Below are 22,220 nucleotides of genomic sequence, written 5' to 3'. Positions count from 1 at the left end.
CGTCCTATCGCTAGGACTTTCTCCAGGGCAAGACTTACTGCACGCTGTGAGCTGCTCTTTTCATGCTCGACTTCAGGAGTTCTCGTTTTGATTGATTCTTCTCGTGCACAATTGCACCAGGAGAACGCTCAATCAGACGAAGCTTGATGCCTCTCGCCATCACAGTTCCTCCAACACATCTCAAAGAATTCTGCAGCTGCATTTCTGCGGGGCCTATTGGGTATCGTGTGTTGATTTCCGAGCATCGGTGGAGGCCGGACCCGTGAGCGGAAAACCGTTCATGGTCGTTGCAGAGCAGGCGATTCAGCTCAAGCTATCAACCCTTCATCGCGCCAGGTATCCTTGAGTTCTGTCTAGCGATGGCAAAGTCCCAAAGCGGTGTTGTAGTAGGTGTCCGGTCATAGCCCGGGAACGAAGCACACCATAAAGTTGGTGTCTTGCAGCTATCTCGCGGACTCGGGTCCGTATGCTGGCCATCCAATCATTCACCTGGTTTCATATCAGCAGGCCCATGCTTTTCCAAAATAGCAACGTCATGCGACATCACCTCATCTTCTCCATCCACGAGAATGCTTCCCTCTCTTCTCTACCACAACTTGGGCAGTCCACGACATGGCTCAGCCATCAAACGATGAAAGTACAATACAATCAGTGGCGAAGTTCACGCCCGACGACCCCGGGAATCCTCGAAACTGGCCTGCTTGGCGAAAATGGGGCATTGTGCTCAGCATAGGTCTTGTCGACCTTACGGTTTCCTTTGGGGCGTCAGGGTACTCTCCGGCTAGTGGCAGCTTTGCGGACGACTTCCAAATCGACCATGAACTCGCACAACTTGGCTTGTCGCTATATGTCCTTGGCTTGGCGTTTGGACCAATGTTCATCGCTCCCTTGAGCGAATATTACGGCAGAACCGCCTTGTACCTCATCCCCTATGCTACTTTCCTGGTCTTTCTGGCAAGTACGGCCGTTGTGCAGAGCTTGGCCGGATTCTTCGTTCTGAGGTTTCTATCGGGAACATTTGCGAGTGTCACGATTGCCAATTTCGGAGGGACGATCGCAGACCTTTGGCATAGAGATCAAGTCGGCCCGGCAATGAACATCTTCCTCTGGGCGGCAGTTTGTGGCAGTCCTCTTGCGTTCTTTCTGATGTGCTTGGTGGCACAGCACCATGGCTGGCGGGAGGTGTTCTGGGCGCTGTTTGGCATCTGCGGTATCCTGTGGCTGCAGATGGCGATTGTCCTGCTTGCGTTCAACAATGAGACAAGGCATTCGGTCCTTCTCCGTCGACGAGCGAAACGACAGAACGAAGTCATTCCCGGCGAAGCACAAGCTAGGTCGCTGAAGGAGCTGTTCACGGTGACGCTGGCGCGCCCGTTACGGTTCTTGAGCACGGAGATGATTGTGGTGTTTGGTGCTTTGTACAATGGCTTCCTGTACGGCCTCTCTTTCATGTTCAATGGTGCGTTCAGCATCGTGTTTGGTGGCGCTGGGTACGGATTCGACACGCTCGGAATTGGCTGCACGTTTCTCGGACTGGTCTTCGGCATCAGCATCGCCCCGGTCATTGGCATTTGGCAGGAGAGGTATTACCAAAGGAGGGTGCACGGCGACCGGAAAACGTCAGAAGGCTCGGAGTCAGACGCTCTTCTCGGTGGTAACGACACTGGCAAGGCGCGCTACGATCCAGAAGCTCGCGTGCAGCTTGGAAAAGTTGCCGCTGTCCTGTTACCCATTAGTCTCTTTCTCTTCGCATGGACGTGCCCGCAAGAGTATGGTATCCATTGGATTGTACCCATCCTCGCAACCGCGCTCTTCGGCTTCAGCTTCTTCACGCTGATCTTTATGGTGGCGATTTACAGTGAGGAGAGTTATATGCAGTACTCGGCGAGTGCTCTGGCAGGGATCGGTTTGGTGAGGAATGTGGCGGGTGCGGTATTTCCTATGGTGGGGGGAGTCATGTTCAGGAACCTAGGATATCAGTGGGCGGGAACAATCATTGCGGCGCTCGCGTGTTTGCTGGCGCCCATACCGTTCATTCTCGAACGATATGGGCCACAGCTGCGCGCGAGGAGCCCGTTTGCACGGAGCCATGTGGAAGACGATGAGTAAATGATAAATGTGGAGCGGAAAGAGCTCGATTCTCCGTGCTATCTGCTGTGGCCAGCTTCATTGCTGCCTCTGCAGCACTCTGGTCGTTCATGATGTGGTAGCGATTTCTGTAACGATGTGAGCATTTGTGCGGTGTCTTTGGTGGTGGTGTGGTGGCTTACGCTCAGCGCCCTCCTCGCTGGTGCCCGAAGGCCTTGTCTCTCAGGAGACGCGTGGGTTTCTACTCTACCTGTCAGCGCCTGTTTGCCATCTTGGTATTGATATGATGACGCTCACCTTCCGCCCGGGAAGACCTCGTCGACTTGCCGGATCCAGAGGGGCACCGGCTCGGGGACCAAATCCTCGTCGGGGACGCCGAAGCAGCAGAGCAGCCGCATTTGCTTGCGGAACGCCGTGAACTTCTTGCCCATTGTGATGTTGTTTTAATTTAAGAATTTGAAGTTGTCTCCGAGGATTGCTTGGTGGTGGTGGTGCTGTTGCTGCTGTTGTTGGTATGGTTGCTGGCAGCGTGATGGGGATGTCTTCAAGTTGAAGCAATGTGCTCCCTGCTGGGCTTGTCTGCCTGAGGCCGGCAAGTTCACGTGAGCCGGCCACGCTCCTTCCGAACGCAGAAGCCCGCGCGTAGTCCTCAGACCGTACCAGAAACACCGTAGTCTGGGAGCCCCTGTGCACGGACCTTTTCGAAAGTACTTAAGCCAGCTCAATCTCGTCCTCGAGCCAACTTTCTTCCTTCCTCATACTTACCTTGCGAGGGTGGGCTCGCACATGAATGAGTACCACCTAGCATTCCTCTGCTCCATTGCACAGCGGGGCCAGAGGATGCTATGAGTGTCCTAGCCAGGCCTCAGTCGCATAATTTTTGATGGCGCCCTCGGGCAGGAATGCTTTTTCATCATGTCGTCGCCGCTGGCGCAGGCCTGAAGAAGATGCTTACCCTCTTCGTCCATGTATTGATGTTGCTGCTGTGTTGCTGTGTCGTTGTGCTCGCCGTGTATGTGTTTGCTGTGCGCGTGGTGATCAACGGTGCTGGCTGTGCATGCCTTTGAGCGCGTGTAGGACTATCTGTAGGCTCTTTATGAGGGTCAGGTACGTTTGAGGTTGTTCTACTGGCTTTTATGATGCTCCCTGTAGTGTTTGTGATGACCTTTGTCTACCGCGTGGCCGCGCCGTTGCTGCCCAGGGCTCGATGGTCGACGCGACGGGGGCGGTGGTCGTGCGACCGGTGCGGATGACAGCCCACTCCACGACGGCGCCATCATGCAGACAATCCAATAGTAGTAGAGGCTGACCACAGAGGCCTATCAGCTCCGTGGATATCGCTTGGCCGTCCTCCAGGGTGCCATCGCCACACGCGCGGACGGCGTCACCTATCCTCAAATCGATCACCATGGCATCTATGAGGGTTCAGAGCTGGCAATAACCATCTCCAGCGACCTTGACAGGGCCTCATCGTTATAGCGCTGGCTCTGGTGGCAATAGACGACTTCCCGCATACACGACCTCCGCCACGCAACCACGAGCAGCATCTCCTAGGCCCTTCTCGACAAGCTGAAGAGGCACTTCATGCTATCAGCAAGCTCATGAGTCCTCTTGACACGCCCTCGAGGCATTCAGATGGCCGTACTACGCCACGGCAGGTACACAACAGGATGCCCGACAACCGCTTGCACGACGGCTGCAAAGAAAAGCCTAGCAGTTGAGGCACTAGGCACAGTTTTGGCGACTCAGTACTGCTCAATAGCACAGGCTGGGTTGACAGGCCCTCCGCGGCAAGAAAGAGACGGCATTTGAGAGACACCTCCAGCTACACCATACCACACCTTAATCCGCGACAGCGACCGGCTGGGCCTCAAAGAGTGGGCGACTACCTTCGTGGCAGCTCCAAGGATGGCGCAGGTCTTGCATTTGCCTCCTCTTGGGCCCGCGAGTGTTGGCCGTAGGATACAGGATTAGCGTACATACGGCACCAAGTTGCCACCGACTGCCATCGCAGCAAAGCCAGGGGTCTGCCACCGCAATCTCTGACTTGAACGTAGCTCCCATTTCAGGCCTGAAGGAGGTCTGAAAGGACCGCATGAACCAGCAAACTCGCCACTCGAGCATCACCTCCGTCCCCCCGCCGCATCATGATCGGTACGCAATTGACCTTAGCCAGCCCTTAGCAAGCAGCAACGATCACGAACGCCACGACGTACTCCGAGAGTGTCCGAGCCGGCCACTTGAGCGATTGATGGGGAAGACTCCAAAGCTATTGTTCGCCACAGATCGATCCACCATACAATCGTGCTGCAGCAAGAGGAGGATCGCAAGAGAAGGACAGCAGGGCTGGGAAGACCGAGGAATGCAACACCTTCCATCGGAGGCCATGCATCTACGGAATTTGCTTCCATGCGACGTTACTCAGAAAGAGGCGGGAGATCCAAGCTTGATCATTGGAAGGACTAGTCATGGACTGTCTGCAGTGCCGCGCCGCTTTTGTCGCACCTCGACCTCCTCTCTTGCCGGTGTCTTTCACTGAGATGGTAGGCAGAACGACTGCATTCAGGTGACCCGCTCTCAAAGCCAAAAATTCGATGAGAACGTGGGACCGACCTTGCAGCGAAAGGCACCAATGCACAACTGTGGACGCGATTGCGGATACGCCAAGTCGGGAGTTATGTGCAATGTGTAGCATATAAGGGTGTACTGCACGAGGCCAGTCGTGCCTGCTGTGGACATGATGCTTGGAACATACAACTCAGAGGCATCGCCACTGCATCGTTCGCAATGGCCTTTGCCCGCCGGCACGACAGCAAGCAGGAGTCAAAGGTTCTGGACATTCAAGCAGAGCGCTAGCGGCGACGTCGCTTGGGAGATGGAATAATTCGACAAGAGGCTCTTCGCCGTATACAGGACTGCAGTCCCCGCCAGAGCAAGGTCTCCACAGACGGCAGCTCATTTCATCTCCTTTCCAGAACCCGGCCGCCTTGGTGGGAATCTTTGAAAGCTGCAAATTAGACAGGAAGAAGCTCGGCGGTTGTTTTGGGCTTTTGGGCGAGACTCACACATCGTTTGCGGTGAAGAAGCTGAAAACCAGATATCGACCATGACAAGGCTGGGGGTGTCTCTTCTCTATGAGCCTCCTCAAAAGCCTACAATATGGAGCATGCGCTCACCACGTCATGTTGGCGCAGGAGCTATTGCCACAGCGGAGCTTGAATAGATCCACAATGCCTGCTGCTCCGAGCGAGCGTGGTTGTGAGGCTACTTTCGGGATATACAGCAGCCTTCTCGGGTGCGCCAAGACACCGGGCCCATAGTTTGAGGTATTGCCAAGCGAACTCGAAGTGGCTTGAGGTCGTGCGGCAGCAATCGGAAACCCGAATTGAAGAAATGGTCAGGAAGCGCTTGAAGATTTTCAAGTTTGGGTGGCGATAATGATGTGCCAGAGAGCATCGAGGTCTGCGGCTCATGCAGACACATCGTTTCGCCTGTGGGAATCTGAGATACATACTGCCGGCAGCAGAGCTCAGGCGGCCGCATTTAGGACTGGACGAAGACACTCATCATTCGAACGCATCTCGTTCGGAAGTGTTCAATCGCATGGCGAGCTGAATCCGTGCAGCCGCAGATTGGTATCGGTGTTTGAGAAGTCGAAATTGTACAGCTCGTACGGATGATCGCTGTCGTCAGACCTTGGTTCCAACTCGTTTTGAGACTATGGCACGTCTTCCGAGCAGCCAGATTTCCGAATACTGAAGGCTCTCAAATCGTATCTGCTTCGATTGGTAAAGAGATGGAATTCCGACCGAGGAATTAAGAAGTCATAGCCTGGGGTCTGCGGTCCATGCATACACATTGTGAGCCGCACTGGTTTTAAAGCACGGAATCTCGATTTGTTGTGGGCACTGATTTCATTCGAATGCGGCTTTCGCTCCATCGAGCTACACTCCAGTCGCGCTGGTTGGCGCCTGGTGACTATCGACAGCGGAGCTGGAGGGTCTTGAGGATACCTGATGTTGGCTGGACGTACATTGCGCTCCTTGGTATATGCAACGCCTGACGGGGAGGGTCTTTGTTCGATGATTTGTTCAAGGCCTTCGACCATCTCCTCGGCCTGAATGCGCTTTGTTGTACGGGTTTGAAGTATTACCAGGACATGGTAATTACTTGAGTTCATCGCCAGAAGTTGCTTCGCATGTCATGCAGACGTCCAGAATTCCAGCTCCCAGTGGCTCTTGGGTCAGACTTTTGTGTCGCTATCGACCATGATGGATCTTGGGCGCTTCCAATGCTGGCCTGGTAGCTCGGCGCTCTGTATTTGACTGAGTGTTTGATATATCGGAAGTGCGGATCGGATGGTTTCTCGAAGGCTGCTTCATGCCAGCGGATACTTGATGGCAGCTAGGCGGAATCCTGACACCATATTCATGCCTGCTTCGACTTGGATGGTTTTTGAGGTAGTGTTGTGGCCCTCTGACACCTCTGGTCGGTATGATCGGTTGTGAAGGAGTGTCTGGGTGTGTGGTGTGTGGTGTTTGATACTGCATCTGCCTCCTATGCGATTATGTGTGCTGCTTGGTCTCGCTGTCGAAGATGTCAAGTACGATCTGGTCGTAGCAGCTGCCGAAATCTGCTGGAGATCCTTGGCTGGAAGGAAGCCTTGTGGACCCAAGCCATTGCCGAATTACTAAGCACTTGCTGCTCAAGATCTTTGAATGGTTGCTTGCTGTTTCGACGAATGGCGATACCAACGATCAGTTTGTTGAAAATCTATCATGTCGATGCTTGTGGGCAGCTGAAGGCCTCTCGGTCATGGAATGGTCTTTGTGGGAGGTGTCATGGTCATTCGGCTTGATCCAACATCTGCTTCCTCCTCTTATGGTTATGCATGGTAGTCTGCCATGCCCCTGAAGCCAAGATCCTTTGCCTCGGCTGATCGATATCGTCCAGTCTCTCCCTTGCTCTTTGCTTTGTTCAGGACAAAGGATGACGCCTCGGACGCGACTGTTGAAAACCAGCGGTTTTCTTTGGGTGGTGAGTTGTCTTTGTTCGCGGCCAGGACACCTCGTTGCACTGCCCTAGTCGCGTCGCTGTGCTGGATCGTTCTCTTCCTCGTCGCGTATGCTGGTCGTCGTCGCGGTCGGTCTCCGCGCGAATGCTGTGTGCACTTCTTTGGCGCTCGACAAGGCGCTCGTTCTCGCTGGTGATGGACCTAGCGGAATCCACCTACAGAGAGCGGGCCAGGAGTGTACTCACCGAGCTGGATGTTCATCCATTGCGCTCGCATCGCCGTCGCTCGATGGAGAGCCGCGGAGCCCACCCAGTAGCCGTCGTAGTAGTCTCGCGCCCGATCGGCGGGATATCTGCTGCTGATGCGGACGAGGGACATCCGGTAGTTGTGGACTACGTGGTCGTAGCCGGGGAAGCGGTCATCGTGGAGGCTGATGACGCCCCTGCGACGACCGACGAAGGCGCCTCTGGTGCCGGGCCAGGGAGTGACCTCGTTGCTAGACATTGCGTGGCTTGGATGGCTGCGGTGTGTTGTGGATTGATTGAAGTTGTGGTGATTCTCTCGCTGGTCATGCAGATGTGGTGAGCGCAGGTCGGTGTGGTGGTTGTTGGCCGTCTGCTGAACACGCCTGGGCGGCGGGAGGAAGACCTCCTCCAACGAACGAGCCCAGCAGCGATGGAGAGCGGTACTGCAAAAGCCTGTTCACTGCTACACACGGCTGCGCAATCCTCGAGAAAGAGCAAATACTCGTCTACACGCTGGTCTTCACCTGCGAGACCCAATCCAACCTCTGCTCATGCATGGGCACTACTCTGGGGGTCTTCTCCTGCTCTGCAGCGCGGCCGCACGGCCGAAGTTCGCCGAGAGTGAGCGGCCAATTCTTACCTATATAGGGTGCGCGGAGTTGATGTCCTTCGCCTTCGGGCACAGGTACGTATATTTCCTTTATCTTCAATGGCGCAATGGCACGGCGGCACGGCGGCAACGGCATTCGAGCGACAAAAAACCTAGTCTTAACCACTACGGGCTAATTACCCTGAATTAGTGGGACGAAGGTATATCTTGAGCGGACACTCCTCAAGTTTTGCCATTTTTTGGGTTGTTGGTTGTGGTTATGGTTCAGGTTTTTGCCCGGATCGATGGTAATGCCCCAGCACTGCACTTACGGCCTTCAAAGTCGATCGAGGAACTTCGCCATAGCCATCGCAAACACCGTATCGATTTTTGGATGCACAATAAGGTGGTGTTGTGATGTTATCGAATTTTGTGCTTGGAGTGGTGATGAAGTTGAGCGATATCAGCTTGCCCTGGGGGACTACACCGCCGCGGAGGAACGCCAGACGTGCATCACCAACACCACTACCACAGGAACTCCCACACAATAGTCATGAAGTGCCAGTAAGGGACAAAGGCGGGACTGCAGGTTGAGGAATCGCGGCCAGTCCAGCTACTAGGCAAGAGGAGTGCAAGACAAGCAACCTTGCCGCTTACTCGAACGCCCCCATCAGAGGCCAACGATCGATCACATAATTTTTCGAACGGTCGGAGGGGATCCTTGGTAGCCTTCGCAACAACCTCCATGCCACAGTTATCGATTACAGAGCATGGTGAGGTCGTGGTGAATTTTTGATGCTGGTGGGCCTTCACGCTGAGCAGCTTTCGCTCGTTCACCGGGCGCAGCTTAACCATATCCGCGTCGTCTTCTTCCCTTCTCCGACAACAACATCCAACAAGCACCACCCTCGGCAGCCTTTCGACACTTGCCTCGATAGCACAGACACAGATCCAAAACTCGAGAACAGCGCCATAAGATGAAGCTCCTCGTGCTCCTCATGCGAATCACCACCGCGCTGCACCGGAAGGTGTCCGTCGCCGTCGCGCCAAAGACCTTCGAGGCGCAGGCAAAGGGCCAGGAGAAGCCCTGCCTCATGGACAGTGTCCGCGCTCGGCGCCAGGAGAAGGCCAACAGAGAGCGGGTAAGTCGCCTCGCTCGTCCCTGACGTACAATTGCTGAACATCGCGAATGACCGCTCTCCACCTCCATCTCCACCACACACCCCTTTCTGAACCCGACATTAGTCGATTCGTTCGCCTGGAAGAGCATTCGATAGGCAAGATACTCCAGGGATAAGATATGGCATCATTGGCACCGCACAGTTTGAGACATGGTACGTCCATAGGAAAGCGGAAGTGGCCAGGAATCGTTCCAGCGGCAGGCTACATCGAAACATTGGCGAATTCTAGGACCACAGCAGGACAAAGCGACAGCGAGTCATCGGCATCGATCCTTTCAGCAGTCATAAAGGTTCCCACGAGGAGCAACAGTGCACTCCTGGGCTGCGTCGAAAGAGTATGATACCGCGGCTATAGACCTACAATGGCTCTACCTGCGATACAAAACATTCGGATGATGCTCATTCGGCCAGGGTTTCGACCGCAGAAGAGCCTGGGTAGGCTGCAAAATGACCATGCCGAGGCTCTTTGACCCATCGCTTCTCCATCCCTCGGTATCCGATGCATCATCGAGTCCATCACCATGCAGAAAGACCTCTTTGTTGTTACTCTCCGTGCATTCCCCCTGCTCTTAATTCCGAGCCCATCATCGTTCTTCCGCATTTCCACGCCATTGCTCTTTCAAGACATTCTAATTCCCTCTCCAATCCTTTCGATCGACATGCATTCGGTCACCAGTATGGGAGAGGTATGAGAAAGGGCATGAGATGCGAAAGTGTTGTAGAGGTGAGGTCGGAAAGCCTGTCTCCACTTTGCCCTTCCTTCGCCCCGGAATCGGTAACGTGGCTGGGGCTCCCCTTGCTCCATCTCTTTCGCCAACAACCTCTTCGACGACAACATCGCGCGAAGCGTTTGGCAACCATCCGAAGACGCGGCCCACGTCATGAGGCGACAGTCAATATGCTGATGACTGTAATGAGACCGTCAGAGGATCTCGCCATCTGCCTTGGCCGCAACTGTTGTCTTGGCTGCCACAGGAAATTCTCCGAGGCCACGTCCTTCCCTGGCAACACCCCAAGATCGCTGCATCATCAATCAGGAAGAGAAGAAGCCGACGGTGTCCTCATCAAGACGCGTTTGTAATGCTAGACAAAACGTCCACGGCGTAAACTGCTTTGCGACCCAGTGCACGGTTTGTCAAAGGAAAACTACGAGCCTTGGCACCTCGCGTGAGACAAGATTACCATAAGCACTCTTCACGACCTAAGGCTCGCGAGGCACAGCATCCACAGCAAAGCCACTTCGACTCAGACTACGGCTCGATGGTAAAGGCGACAAGCCGGATTGTCCGTCCCCTGCCTGCTTTGCCAAGTGCGACGATGTCGAGTGGTGGCCGCGAAGTACTGTACTTACGACCCGTGTCTGGGGCACTGGCCTGCTATTGATGATGTTTGCAGTAATTAAGCCCCAAAGCCTGGCAGTACTTTGTGTGGGCTTGCACACCTGCGGCATTCCAGACCACTCTTCTTCAATTGCTTTGGGAGAAATACCTGCAATACCGCGAGTGCTTCGACGAACCGCAATGCGGCGGCACAGATGCCAATGTCGTCAGCTTCTCCTAATGATGATATAGAACGGCCTGGGTCTGGAGCTCAAGAAAGGCTAGAGAGAGCTTGACTGACCGTCGCTTAGAGTTTAACTTCCTTGCCAAGTTCAGCTGCCCCTTCAGGCACTTGGCGGCTACATCTGGCCAGCACTAGGCTGCGTACGGTTGGGACTGACCTATGTTCTTACCACGCCGAGTTTCGCCAACAATGCCATGCCCACGTTGTGTATGACACGCGCATGCTGCGCCCCGGATTGCCCTGAACCTACCACTGGCAAGTTCCGACGACCATTCACGCCGGCCTCTAGCTCGGGTACCTTCTCACTCTCCATTGGAGACATCTCTTGCCCAGCATTGCCAACACCGCCGAGTGTACGCTTTGCTGTACGGCTGCACACTCTTCCGCCTTGACAGCCCAAAGAGCCCGAGAGTCATACTGACAGTATGCACTTCTTTCCAATCTACATGACCAATTCCAAATGTACCTTTGTCGGGGCCATGGCACACGTTGATCCTCATGAATCTTTGGGACGCCCAGGAATGCATTGTGCGAGATGCCAATGCCAGAACGACGTAAGATCCTGATTGCAGCCCCACCGTGAGGAGGCGTTGACATTTTGCTACATAAGTATCGAAAGCCCTCCTCTCTTCTCAATCACTTCATTACAATCAGCTTTCGATCACCATAACAACTCATCAATCGCTTCACTGCTTCCAATCGCTAAACGAACCAACAAACCAATTCGAATAATCTCTATTCATAATGAAGACCTCCGTCATCGCCCTCTCCCTCTTCTCGGCCGTCGCTTTTGCTCTTCCAGAAGCTCACGGTGGCTGGGGTGGAAACGGAGGATGGGACGGCAAGGATAAGGGCTGGGGTTGGGGTAAGGGAGACTGGAAGGGCAAGGGCAAGGGCTCGGTAAGAAGAACGACTAGATATGGCTCTCTTATGACTGACAGTCATTATCCAGGACTACTGGAAGTTCACCTCGACTTTCTCTGTCAAGGCCACCCCTGACCAGGTTGTGAACGGTACCACTCCAACAGGCGGACAGCCAGTGAGTCAAAACCACCGTCTTTGCAGTAACTTGTCCTGGCAGCTGACCACTTATTCCTCACAGGGCGCCGTCGGCTACTACGAGTTCGGCCTCAACTCCCAGAAGAACTTGTAAGACAATATCTGCCCTGTCCTTCTCCTACGCCTCTGCTAACACCAGCTCCCTCAGCATCTGCTACAACATCCGCCTCCAAAACTTCGGCTCCGCCACCTACCAGTCCCCAGCGGACACCGCAACACATATCCACGAGGCTGCCCGCGGCCAGTCTGGTCCACCACGCATCGCCTTCCCCAACCCAGCATACGAAGGCAGCCCAGAAGAGAGAGTCAGCATCGGTTGCCTCCAGGGCCCATTCCAGACGGGTGTGATCAACAACGCTACTGGCCAAGACACCGGTGTGGGTTTCAACGTTGCTCAGATTGAGGCGAACCCATCTGCCTTCTTTGCGGATGTGCACACGAATGTGGCTGTTCCTGGTGCGGTTCGGGGACAGATTGCTTAAGAAAGGATACGTCGTTTATGTACATATCTATATGACGGGTGGTAGGGGAAGGATGGCAGTGTAATCATAATCTGAATGAACATCTTGGTTTTCAGTGCCAGTCATCAAAGGCTACGGTCGGTTTGCTAGCTTGCCCTTCAGTTTACAGTATCGTTGAGTTTGCGCCTCCGTCCATGATCACTATGCAGTCACGGGACAGACTATTCAGGGAGCATTGAAAAGACTATTACAAGTGCCCGTGGTCTTACGATGTCATGCGTTCGGGACATACATGTGTGATGTCTAGTGAATATATTGGGACTGGTACTTCTCTCACAGTTCTGAATAGCTACCATCCACCACCCAGAACTTTCAGGTCCATCGCTGCGCTGTCGTATGTGGATTTCACTTTGTTCTATTAGCTCGCTGTCCTCACTGTCGCCTTCGCCGCGCTTGGGAAAATCAACGCTGCTTCAACAATCCAAAGGCTGCGGCATGGGCAGCTGATTCAGACTCGATGAGTGTCAGTCTCGGCGTATTTACACTCTGAGCTTACACAAGTTTGAGCGGTTTCAATGGCACACCACGGGCTCTGAGGTGATCTGGCAATAGCCTTGGATCTCCATTTATTGTCTTTCCTGTGGCCAAATCGCGGAACCTGACAAAGTGTAACGGGTCGTTCGGAGTTCGGTCTGCCTTGATTCGCACCCACGAAGAAGGGACTTCTCCCAGCCGAGGATCCTCGCTGACTGTCTCGTTGGTTGCAAGATTGCGGAAAGTGACTCCACCATACCATCCTGACGAAGCTCCGACTTGCACAACAACGCTTTGAGGAAGTGAACCCAGTACACCTTCTGCATCCATCAGGCCGTGGATGTAGGCTGGTCCAACGACTTGGTAGCGGCCAGAGCTGTGGGGGCGTAAGATCATAGGTAGGGGACATCCGAGGATCACACAGACAATGTCCAATTCTTCAGGTTCGGCAGAAGTCATTCCCATGTATCCACTGTTCAACTCGATATAGACTCTTCCAAGAGCTTCTCTGTATCGGGATTTGTATGAACGTTTGCCTGGATCAGGACGATTATCAGTTGCCTTCTGCTTGTTCGGAGCGCACAAAATCTCCCTAATAGCTTCTGTTGCATCGTCCAGTGTCAAGGTCGCGTTGTCTAAAGGGCACCGCTCACGGAGTGTGTTCCAGTGGACCGTTTTCACGAACGCATCCAGAAGGCTCTCTTTCTTGTTGATATACATTTCATTCTCGACGCATTCCGGGGCCCAAGACCTGATGACGGGCTCCAGACTTTCCAAGTTATCATCATGCTCAGGTGCTCTTAATCTCACGGAAGAGATCGTTCCGCATTCGACGCCCTGCACAAGAAGTGTAGGTTTTGGCGTATTGGTGAGTTCTGCTGTCGAAACCGAAATACTGCTGGCCAATGTTGTACTCAGGAGCCAACGAGGACTCAATCTTTGTGCCACAGACCAATCCGGTACCCACGTAGGGCCCGGTAATGAACGATTCACAAGGTCGCACGCAAGCAAAAAGTCGATGCGGCCGGTAGCCTCGCACAACGCCACAACCGCATCTGTGTATACCTCTTCTGTACTTTTGTTGTAATCGGGTACGATCTTGTCGGCAACTAGAGCGGGGGCGAGTCCGAGAGCACCGTATATCTTGTCTCGAGGATCACGGCATCCTTTGCCGTTCAGATGCAAGAGGGTGTGGAGAAACGGCTCATCAAACTGTCGCAGCACCGCGTCGCCTGCACGAAATAGGGGCCCCATTAAGCCCGGTGGAATTGTGTTGAACTTCGAAGCAGCACACCAGGCAGCTGCTCCGAACCGATATAGTTCCATGCTCTTCTGGCCGCACTGGAGGATTGATTCGTCGCTAGAAAGCTTGGCCTCTTGCCACACCCATAGTCGTTTGAACCAAGTTCGATCCAGTAACTTTGTGATTGACTACCAGGTCTCCCTATCATAAGGCAGTGGAACCGCGGTCCTCGACCAATTTGGCTCCAGACAGCCTGGTGCATTCACTCGCCATGATCCTTGGTTGGTAATCTCAACTTGTCGACCCAAATACTCTAATTTGGACATCGCACGCTTGCTGTCATCGTATTCCGGACCAATCCAGACGATGACCTTTTGAGCAAGCTTGTAGATGTGTCCCATATGCCGGACCAAGTGACTTCGTTCCGAAACATCGTCTTGGTTAATACAAATGTTATCCACCCACAGCATCCTGGACCGATTCTTGTGCCTGAGATGTCTGAGCGCTGTGGCTAATTCGCTTTGTATCGATAGGCACGATATGCCTATTTCAGGTTCGTTATCAAAGCATGCTCGTGAAATATACTCGCCTGCGATTATGTCATTCTCTCCGTTGCGTATTTTGCTTCGCTTGGCTGATTGAGGAATCGTGCAATCTTCAGCGGACCTTTTGTTGCTCTCGTTTGTAACATTGTCCTTGTGCCTGCTGTGATTCGCATCAGACTCTACCGAGTACTCGATAGTCGTTGAAGTCTGCTCGATAATCACAACTGTCTGATCTTCTTTCGGGCCCCAAGCATGCGAAAGGGCCTCATATTGTGGCTTTGTATGAAGAAGGTTGTAGTTGTTCGGAACAGGTTCGAATTTGGCCTTTGGGTGCTCCCAAGAGGTTTCATAAGGCTCATCTGGCCTGTAGTCCTTCTTCCTTTCGAATATGAATCTTCCATTGATGGTTTCACGCACTGTCCAATCGGGGGGAAGATCTTTTTGTAGGTCGCCAACGGCGAAGCCTGATAGCTCTGGTCGGGCGCCATTTGAAGAACTCAGGGAGACACAGTGTATCTTGAGGTGTATGTCGTCATCGTATTTTCCGGGAAGGAGTTCGGCGAGCCTGGTCTCTTTGATCGAATGATTCAGGGTCGCGTATTGATATTCCGGTATCTCAGGCAACGACGAAGGTGTCACATCCATTTTACCGCCCGCTGCTCCTGAAGTCCAGTTCAAGCTGGAACCTCGCAGCCTCCCTTTCAGATTTTCGTGTCCTCTACCTTCGCCCAATGCTCAAGTGAACGGTCCAAAAGCGTTAATAGGAGAGCGTACGCCGTGTCTATTCTTCACTGTCGAGAGAGCGCCGTCCTTTGGACAAAATACTGTGATGGCCTTTGCTAGTAACAGTCTTGCTGGCTTGAAAAGTGATCGAATGGCCTTACAAATGTGGTGTGAATCTTGATGTAAGTGAGCCTCACCTGTGATTAGCCTTCGCGTCCTCAATGGCAGCCCTGTTGAGTACCAGGCGGCCTCCGTGGCTTTGCTCTTGATCAACGCCCGGCTGCAGCGTGTCGAGATACAATTGGTTGCTACAGTCACACACATGCTTGTGCGCCGCCACCGTAGCTGCACGTTTGCCTGAAATTGGAACCAGCCACCTTCTGCGGCTCCGGTGAAGCAGCTACGAGCGAGAGGTTCGCTATAAAGGACATTACTCTGCCACTTTCGATCGCTTGCACATAGTCAGACATACCTGAGCCGGCCTTACCACTGAACAGCATGGGTTGGCAACAGCCGTGCTATCTGGCTTTGTTCCAGGTCAGTCGCTCGTAACTGTTGAATCATCAAATCAATGCTGACCTATGAAGGACCCTCACGACACTGCACCTGGTGACGCAACCAGAACAAACGGTGGAAAGAGTCGATTCACAACTACGTCGTACAATCGGGACGAAACTAGTGTCAGCCGTGATCCGAATCCTCGTGATCCAGGACCAGATTGACGGAACATGCCCACTTGGCCTCGAGAGGCTTAAATCTTCTGGTATTTCGCTCTTCACGCCATACGGGAAGAGGCGACTCAAGAGATTGGGGGCATATGGTGATGGCATAAGCGGGTTGTTGATCGTGTCTAAATTAGGGCACCTCAAATACATACAATACACCAATCGTTCTTGCTGAAGACGGGAAGTGTCAGATCTTGAGAGCAGTTCGGATGAAGGATGTGCTTCCCGATGCTAAGCAGCCGCAGTAGTAGTACAGCTAGAGTTGCTACCCGCTCCAGCGCCTCCCGCCGGAGGCAAAGTGCAAGTCTGCGTAGAGTTCAGGCTGTAAATCGTCCCCGTGCCCTCCAAAGTAGCTCCACTCTGGCCACCACAAATCTCAACCAAGAATGCCATCTCATTCAAGTAAGCATACTTGGGATCCTTGGTCTGGATCGAGGCGAAGCCGGTGACCTGGACGCCAGCTTGCTGGGCGGAGCCGAGGGGGTTGGTAGGGCCCAGGGCGGTCATGCTCAAGGGGACGCCGTCGGTCGTTTTGAAGATGGCGAAGAGGTTGCCGAACTGCGCAGTACTATTTCAGATAGATGATAGAGTAGAGTTCATGGGATGGGATTCCTTACGCTCTGCTGATCAACGAAACTCGGCGTGTCGCCAGCATAGGTGACCTGGAGCTCGAAAAGCGGAATCGTGCCCGAGATGACGCCGCTGAAGTCGGTGGTTCTGACTTGTTGGAAGCGACCGAAGGCGGAGCGAATGTCGGAGGTTGGGTATTGGGGGCTTAGGCTGGCGCTGAATTGGAGAAAAGGCTCGATGGTGAAGGGGGCGGTGGATTGGCGGGTTGCGAGGGTGGGTGATGCAGTGATCGAGTGGAGGTAGGTTGCCAGCAGGACTGCGGCGTTGGCGAGGGTGGTGGTGAGCATCTTGTCTGGTGGATTGCGGGGGTTTTGTTGTGAGGATGGGAGAGTTGCTTGCTTGACTGGCTGTTCTTTGGCTGATGATGAAGGCTTCTTCCCATGGTTGCAGTGTACGGCTTATATAGCACTCTGGAGGTAATGACGCTTGTTGTGAATTGCGTCCAACTCGTAGGCCCCATGCATGTCAATATTGGTGACGTTTGGGAGTTCCAACACTGAAACAATTCGAGTGGACTCAAAAGATACTGCTTTAAGACGTGGCCAAGAGCCAGCTTCTGAGCCCAGCATAACTTCGCATTGAATCGCGCGTCTTCATTCATACGCAGCTGCCTTTCTGACGGCCGTACAGGATCATCAATGACATACATCATCAACCCAACAGGCACCTTGACGTCTTCGATATTAGCACCAGTAGCATTGCCCCTTTTCGGAATCGCGTTGCTTCTAAAAGGTCCCGGCCGTAGCTCCACGCAGTAAGATGCTCGCATTGGACGATCCGCGACCAGCACGATGTCTGAGATCCTAGATCCATCAAGATCAGATCTCTTTCCTGGGGCCGGATCAGCAGAGGCTCATCTGGGGAAAGATCTCGCAGCTGAACCGCGCAGATCTGTCGGTGTTGCTCGATCCGGCGGAATTGACTCCCTGCTCAGCCTCATTCTTTCCTTCTGCAGAACTGAATCAACCGGATTGCTAGTTCTAGCACCTGTGCAGGATCAATTTCTCAAAAGTTGGCGCTTTTGTTGGTGCCCCAGCCATCCAAGTGCATATCCTGGGACCTATATTCCGAGCCTCACCTTGCCTCAATTCAGCGCCTCACGCCAAACCACCACCACCCAGCCCAAGACACAAGAGGCGCATCAACCCAGAACAGCGCAAGCCCCATAACAAGCAAGGTAAACGGCACAGCCGAAGTCCAAAAAACCCACTGTCCGTAGCCCAGATCCCTAAGGTCCGATGTATTCATGCCAAAGATGCCAGCCACGAATTGCAACGGGAGGAAGATGACGGTGACGCTCGTGAAGACGACGGCGGCGTTTTCTCGCCAGTCTTGGACGCTGGAGAGGATGTCTTCGCACTGAAGGGGGAGTGAGTTAGCCACTTGTACGGAGGCTCAAGTGTAAAGGGTTGCATTTACCTCGGAGCGGTGCTGCGCGCATGCTTTGAGCCAGGAGTCAATCTGATCGATCTTGGACTTCAGACTTGCAGTGCATTGGTCAAAGGCCACAGACGCCTGTGAAAAGCCTTCGTCGCCGAGATAGACATGTTCGTCCTCGTCTTCCTGCCGCTCGATGAGCCTGGTGTGCAGTTCCTCGATGACTGTCAGCTGCTGTTGCTGCACGTGTCGAAAAGCCGAAAGCTCGTAGCGAAATACTCTGATCTTCTTCAGAGACTTGCGAGTTGCCTCCCCCGTGCCAATTTCCGCAGACTAGGCGGGAAGGGGTCAGCAAGGGCCACTTCGTTATATTTGATTTAGTGGACGTACTAAATTCTCGAGGTATTCCATGTAGATTTCCATCGCTGTTCTTCCCTCATAGACCTTGAGGTCCATGATCGAGTGTGACAATTGTGCAAGGACTGCATCAACCTGGCCGGCTTGCATGGCCCTGATATTGCAGCCGTCAAGGCGGCCTGGGAGTGTATCGAAGCATGAGCGCAGTGACTCGGAAGCTTTCTTGCTCAGAGATGGAATCTCATGGAAAACCAGTAAACCTTCCCTCCGGTGACCAACGTGCCGACCCAACTTGATCAAAATTTCTGTGATCTGCTTTTGCACATCCAATAGGTCCCCGGGGACTGTGACTCCACGCTCGAGGAAAACAGAACGCTCTAGGCCGTCGTGATGTAGCGAGATCGCCGTCTCGAGGACTTCCTCTACGGCATCCCAAGCGGATTGCGAGACATCGTAGGTTAAGCCCAAAGCCGGTACTATAGCCGTCCTGCCTCCACAATACAGGTCACTTATTGCTTTGAGCAGTTTGCGATCTGCTTTCTTGTGAGTCTGCATCGTGTTGCCCTTGCTGCGTGTCCCGATGAACAACGAATAGACGGATATTAGGCCTGTGACGAACTTTATGTTGAGATGCGTCAGATGCGTCCTACGTTTATTGGGCAATTTCATGTAGTGGGAGCCGTCTGGTGCCAGACTTGCCTTCGTGTGCTCTGCGTCTGGATCTGAACAGTTCATCTCTTGGAGTGTGGCAATACACCAGAGATCGAGGGATTGCACATATTCCAGGATGCTTTCTGAGTTGGAGACAATTCCGGACACGTTCCAGATCGAGCTGGAGTCAGCAGTGGCGGATTGGGTCTTCTCCAGGGATCGGGCAACCTCCCTCGTGTGCTGACGCACCCGGGTTATGAGACTGGTAGGGTCACTGGGGCCGTATATGGTGGAATACGGCGTTGTAAGAGACCTGGGGTGGTTAGCGAAAGGCTTTGATAATTATCGGGGGCAGTCGGGGCACAAACTCGCGATCGCGAATATGTAGCTCTACTGTGGAACCCAACGCTTCTCTGACAATGTCATCCCAGTCGTTGTGAGTAATGATATCTTTGTTCCTCAAAACAATGAATTCGTGGGTGAAAGAGACACAGATTTCTCCGAAATGGGAGGTGAAGTCCTGAATCCTCTTTAAGCACAATCGTTATGAATTATTCTCGTTGCTTGAGTACTTACAAGCCAGGTGAGACATTCGCTCCTCTTCAGTAACCACAACCTGCCGTTAGGTGTGATTGCACGAATCGTGGGGAATTGAGTTCCTAGCCCCAGGGAGTCGACTCGCGGCGGTAGTATTGGAGACATCGAGACAAGAGCACTCCGCAGCTCTGACTCTGCGAGTGTCGAAAAAGTGAATAGTAGGTCTGTCTGGGTTCTTAGCACACGATACAGCGTATCCACGACGCTGACTTGCCATTATTGACCTGGAATGTCCAAAGCTTCGAAACGAAGAGGTAGCCCCTATTCTGGTCTCCGCCATACATCTGCTGGAAAACCTGTTTGTGGTCCTGGCCACTGGTTCCAGTATTGCTAAAATGCTGGAACAAAGTCATGTCTGGACGAGCGGTGCTGGATGTCCGATCGTGGCCCATGGTCTTTGTCAACCCGCTGCGCAGGTGAACGAAAGGAATACAGGCTGACACTAGCGTTACTTCCACCTCACCCTTTTCGGAAATTTCACTCATTTCACTGTACGGGCTCGTCTTTTGAAGTTTGTCGCGGGAACTCTTAACTCTGTCAAAATGGCGTTCGGTGTGCTTTAGCAATGGCCCCTCCGACTGAATGAGTGAGTAGATGTGACGCTACGAGACATCAGCTTCGAAAAATCGCTACATCGTAGACTCACAATGAATTGCTCGTGATCCAGGACATTCTGTTGGAAGTGGCTTGCCAATTCTAGCAACACGAAAGAAAGACCCAAACAGGGATCACTTACACCCAGGAAAACAGCGGCTTCAGTGACTTGGATGGCGCATCTACATAGCCAAGGCGAAGCAGGAGTGCACGAGGGTCATCCGTGGTTTGGATGTGATCGTACTCCGATTGTACGATCCTGTGACAGCTTTGCAGCTTCAATGTGCATTTCGAATGATGGCACTGGGCATGCAGTTTCTCTGGATCCGGAGTGAGGCCGTCGTTACTATTATGTGCCAGTGCGATATCGTCCCTTTCCTGGCCGCTGTCAAGTCGCATATTTGATGCAGACCCGCAGAGAAAGGCAGCTTTGAGCTCACGGCCGCGATCCCGTCAGTTGCCTGCTATTTGGTGTGTTCTCAAAGCCGATGCGATCTGTTTTCGCAGAGGAAGCGAAACGGTGGCAATGATCTCTGTATCTGAGATTGCGGCCTGGTCCTCGGGGAGGGAATCTAAGTCCTCTTGACTAGACAGTCTTTGGCGAAAGATTGCTGTTGGGTCGAGCTGAGACAGATAATCCTCTCCAGTGATAGGCGGTCCAGGAACAATCTCTTCGGACGCTGGTCTTCCTTGCACCGGAGCTGCGCCGTCCACTTGGTGGATTGCGTCCGCCGCAGGGTCTCCATGTTGGGCTGGCAACCCTTGAAAGGCAGCCTCACCACTTTCGTAATCTGAATGGTGAAATGGCGTCGGCGGCGTCTTGGGCACGCCAGGCACGTGTAATGGAGGGCCCGGCTTGAATGCACTATCTTCATGTGGAATGGATGCCTGTTGTCGCTGTGGATGGTGAAAATCATTATGGTGACCAATGTCGGACGATATGTCGAATGCGCCGGGTGCACTATAACGGCGACTCGGTTGTTTTGAATGCAGGTTCCGGTCAAAACGTGCAAGTCCATTCTGGTGAAGATGTCCACGAGACCATTGGTCCACAGGAACCGCGCCAGCTGGCACCGATGATGGCTGGCTATACTGCACTGGATAATGCTGAGGATGAAAAGGATTCTGAAGGTGCTGTGCTTGATTGTGGCCGTGAGCGGGTGGTGGAGGAGCGCTGACCTGTGCGAAGGGATCAGGTACGAAGCTCGGTACATCCCAAAAATCATCCTCTTCGTCGCGGTCCTTCTTCTTGTCTTTTTCCTTCTTCTTCTCCCTTGCACTTGCTTCCGGAGGTCCGTCTGCTAGATCAACAATTTCGGTGCGAAGGTATTCATCCGATTCGTGATAGTCACTGGTCTTCTTGCGCCAAGGTTGACGCTTCAGAATCACAACGAGTTTTGCCTCCAGCGAGCCAGTCAAGTCATCTTGAGAGCTGATTTTGGTGACCCCGTCAAGGGTCCACTCCATCTTTCGGACCTTCTTATCGCCATGTCTCTCTTCCTCGCGAAGACGCTCGATGATTCTTCGCTGGGTAGTAGTCAGGCTTGCTACTCTTGTGGCAGTACTTACTCCCGTACTGGCTCTCAGAGCAGCACTCATCTCCGCGAGTTTGGAACCATCAAAAGCAAGTTCTTGTTTGCCAACACGGGCCCAGCTGCGCTCCTGATCATCCTTGAGAGGAGCGGCTCGCTGTAGGATGTAAGCCCGGTATTCGATCTTGTCGCGGGTGCCATCGTGTCTCTTGTTGCCCTTGTCACGTTTGCTACCCTTGGTGGTCTTGTTCTGTCGCAGAATATCACCGAAGTCACCGTTGAAGAAGTCATTGTCTATATCGTGGCCGCCAACATCGAACTATGGGAACGGGTTATATGCTTGTCCATCGGGGGGAAGGCCAGGTGGCGTCGGAAAACCAGGTATATCTGGTGGCGGCGGGAAACCAGGTGCATGTGGTGGTGTCGGCTAAATAGCCATGCCGTCAATGTACTTGGGCGCCATTTCTCTGAAAGGTTCTTGAAGCGTACTAAGGCAAATAGCATGAGAACCG

General features: G+C 53.3%; 9 protein-coding genes across 9 annotated transcripts; 3 read left to right on the top strand and 6 right to left on the bottom strand.

Annotated features, from left to right (window-relative positions):
* Window positions 1–612: 612 nt before the first annotated feature.
* Window positions 613–2,109, top strand: M409DRAFT_66436 (uncharacterized protein; the record flags this gene model as incomplete). Its single annotated transcript, XM_033816941.1, has 1 exon — window positions 613–2,109. One exon carries the CDS (start codon window positions 613–615, stop codon window positions 2,107–2,109), a length of 1,497 nt encoding a protein of 498 aa, XP_033667796.1.
* Window positions 2,110–2,310: 201 nt separating this feature from the next.
* On the bottom strand, window positions 2,311–2,519 carry M409DRAFT_22958 (uncharacterized protein; the record flags this gene model as incomplete). The annotated part of the gene is made up of 2 exons (XM_033806569.1): window positions 2,311–2,329; window positions 2,386–2,519. The coding sequence occupies 2 exons, from the start codon at window positions 2,517–2,519 to the stop codon at window positions 2,311–2,313; spliced, it is 153 nt and encodes a 50-aa protein (XP_033667795.1).
* A 4,650-nt stretch (window positions 2,520–7,169) lies between these two features.
* Window positions 7,170–7,606, bottom strand: M409DRAFT_54675 (uncharacterized protein; the record flags this gene model as incomplete). Its single annotated transcript, XM_033812783.1, has 2 exons — window positions 7,170–7,303; window positions 7,348–7,606. The coding sequence occupies 2 exons, from the start codon at window positions 7,604–7,606 to the stop codon at window positions 7,170–7,172; spliced, it is 393 nt and encodes a 130-aa protein (XP_033667794.1).
* A 1,307-nt stretch (window positions 7,607–8,913) lies between these two features.
* On the top strand, window positions 8,914–9,346 carry M409DRAFT_54674 (uncharacterized protein; the record flags this gene model as incomplete). The annotated part of the gene is made up of 2 exons (XM_033812782.1): window positions 8,914–9,078; window positions 9,182–9,346. The coding sequence occupies 2 exons, from the start codon at window positions 8,914–8,916 to the stop codon at window positions 9,344–9,346; spliced, it is 330 nt and encodes a 109-aa protein (XP_033667793.1).
* Window positions 9,347–11,424: 2,078 nt separating this feature from the next.
* M409DRAFT_66435 (uncharacterized protein) lies at window positions 11,425–12,221 on the top strand (the record flags this gene model as incomplete). Its single annotated transcript, XM_033816940.1, has 4 exons — window positions 11,425–11,545; window positions 11,622–11,719; window positions 11,783–11,829; window positions 11,888–12,221. The coding sequence occupies 4 exons, from the start codon at window positions 11,425–11,427 to the stop codon at window positions 12,219–12,221; spliced, it is 600 nt and encodes a 199-aa protein (XP_033667792.1).
* A 531-nt stretch (window positions 12,222–12,752) lies between these two features.
* M409DRAFT_22954 (uncharacterized protein) lies at window positions 12,753–14,060 on the bottom strand (the record flags this gene model as incomplete). Its single annotated transcript, XM_033806568.1, has 1 exon — window positions 12,753–14,060. The coding sequence occupies one exon, from the start codon at window positions 14,058–14,060 to the stop codon at window positions 12,753–12,755; it is 1,308 nt and encodes a 435-aa protein (XP_033667791.1).
* Window positions 14,061–14,165: 105 nt separating this feature from the next.
* Window positions 14,166–15,167, bottom strand: M409DRAFT_22953 (uncharacterized protein; the record flags this gene model as incomplete). The annotated part of the gene is made up of 1 exon (XM_033806567.1): window positions 14,166–15,167. One exon carries the CDS (start codon window positions 15,165–15,167, stop codon window positions 14,166–14,168), a length of 1,002 nt encoding a protein of 333 aa, XP_033667790.1.
* Window positions 15,168–16,201: 1,034 nt separating this feature from the next.
* Window positions 16,202–19,974, bottom strand: M409DRAFT_22952 (uncharacterized protein; the record flags this gene model as incomplete). Its single annotated transcript, XM_033806566.1, has 7 exons — window positions 16,202–16,528; window positions 16,588–16,974; window positions 17,229–17,403; window positions 17,811–17,959; window positions 18,020–18,310; window positions 18,368–19,298; window positions 19,793–19,974. The coding sequence occupies 7 exons, from the start codon at window positions 19,972–19,974 to the stop codon at window positions 16,202–16,204; spliced, it is 2,442 nt and encodes an 813-aa protein (XP_033667789.1).
* Window positions 19,975–20,629: 655 nt separating this feature from the next.
* M409DRAFT_22951 (uncharacterized protein) lies at window positions 20,630–22,122 on the bottom strand (the record flags this gene model as incomplete). Its single annotated transcript, XM_033806565.1, has 3 exons — window positions 20,630–21,703; window positions 21,746–22,027; window positions 22,087–22,122. The coding sequence occupies 3 exons, from the start codon at window positions 22,120–22,122 to the stop codon at window positions 20,630–20,632; spliced, it is 1,392 nt and encodes a 463-aa protein (XP_033667788.1).
* Between the last annotated feature and the right edge of the window lie 98 nt (window positions 22,123–22,220).

This window comes from Zasmidium cellare (genome assembly GCF_010093935.1).
Source record: "Zasmidium cellare ATCC 36951 unplaced genomic scaffold M409scaffold_17, whole genome shotgun sequence".
Lineage (NCBI taxonomy): Eukaryota > Fungi > Ascomycota > Dothideomycetes > Mycosphaerellales > Mycosphaerellaceae > Zasmidium > Zasmidium cellare.
Note: the sequence above shows the minus strand (reverse complement) of the source record. Positions and strands in the feature narration are given on the sequence as shown.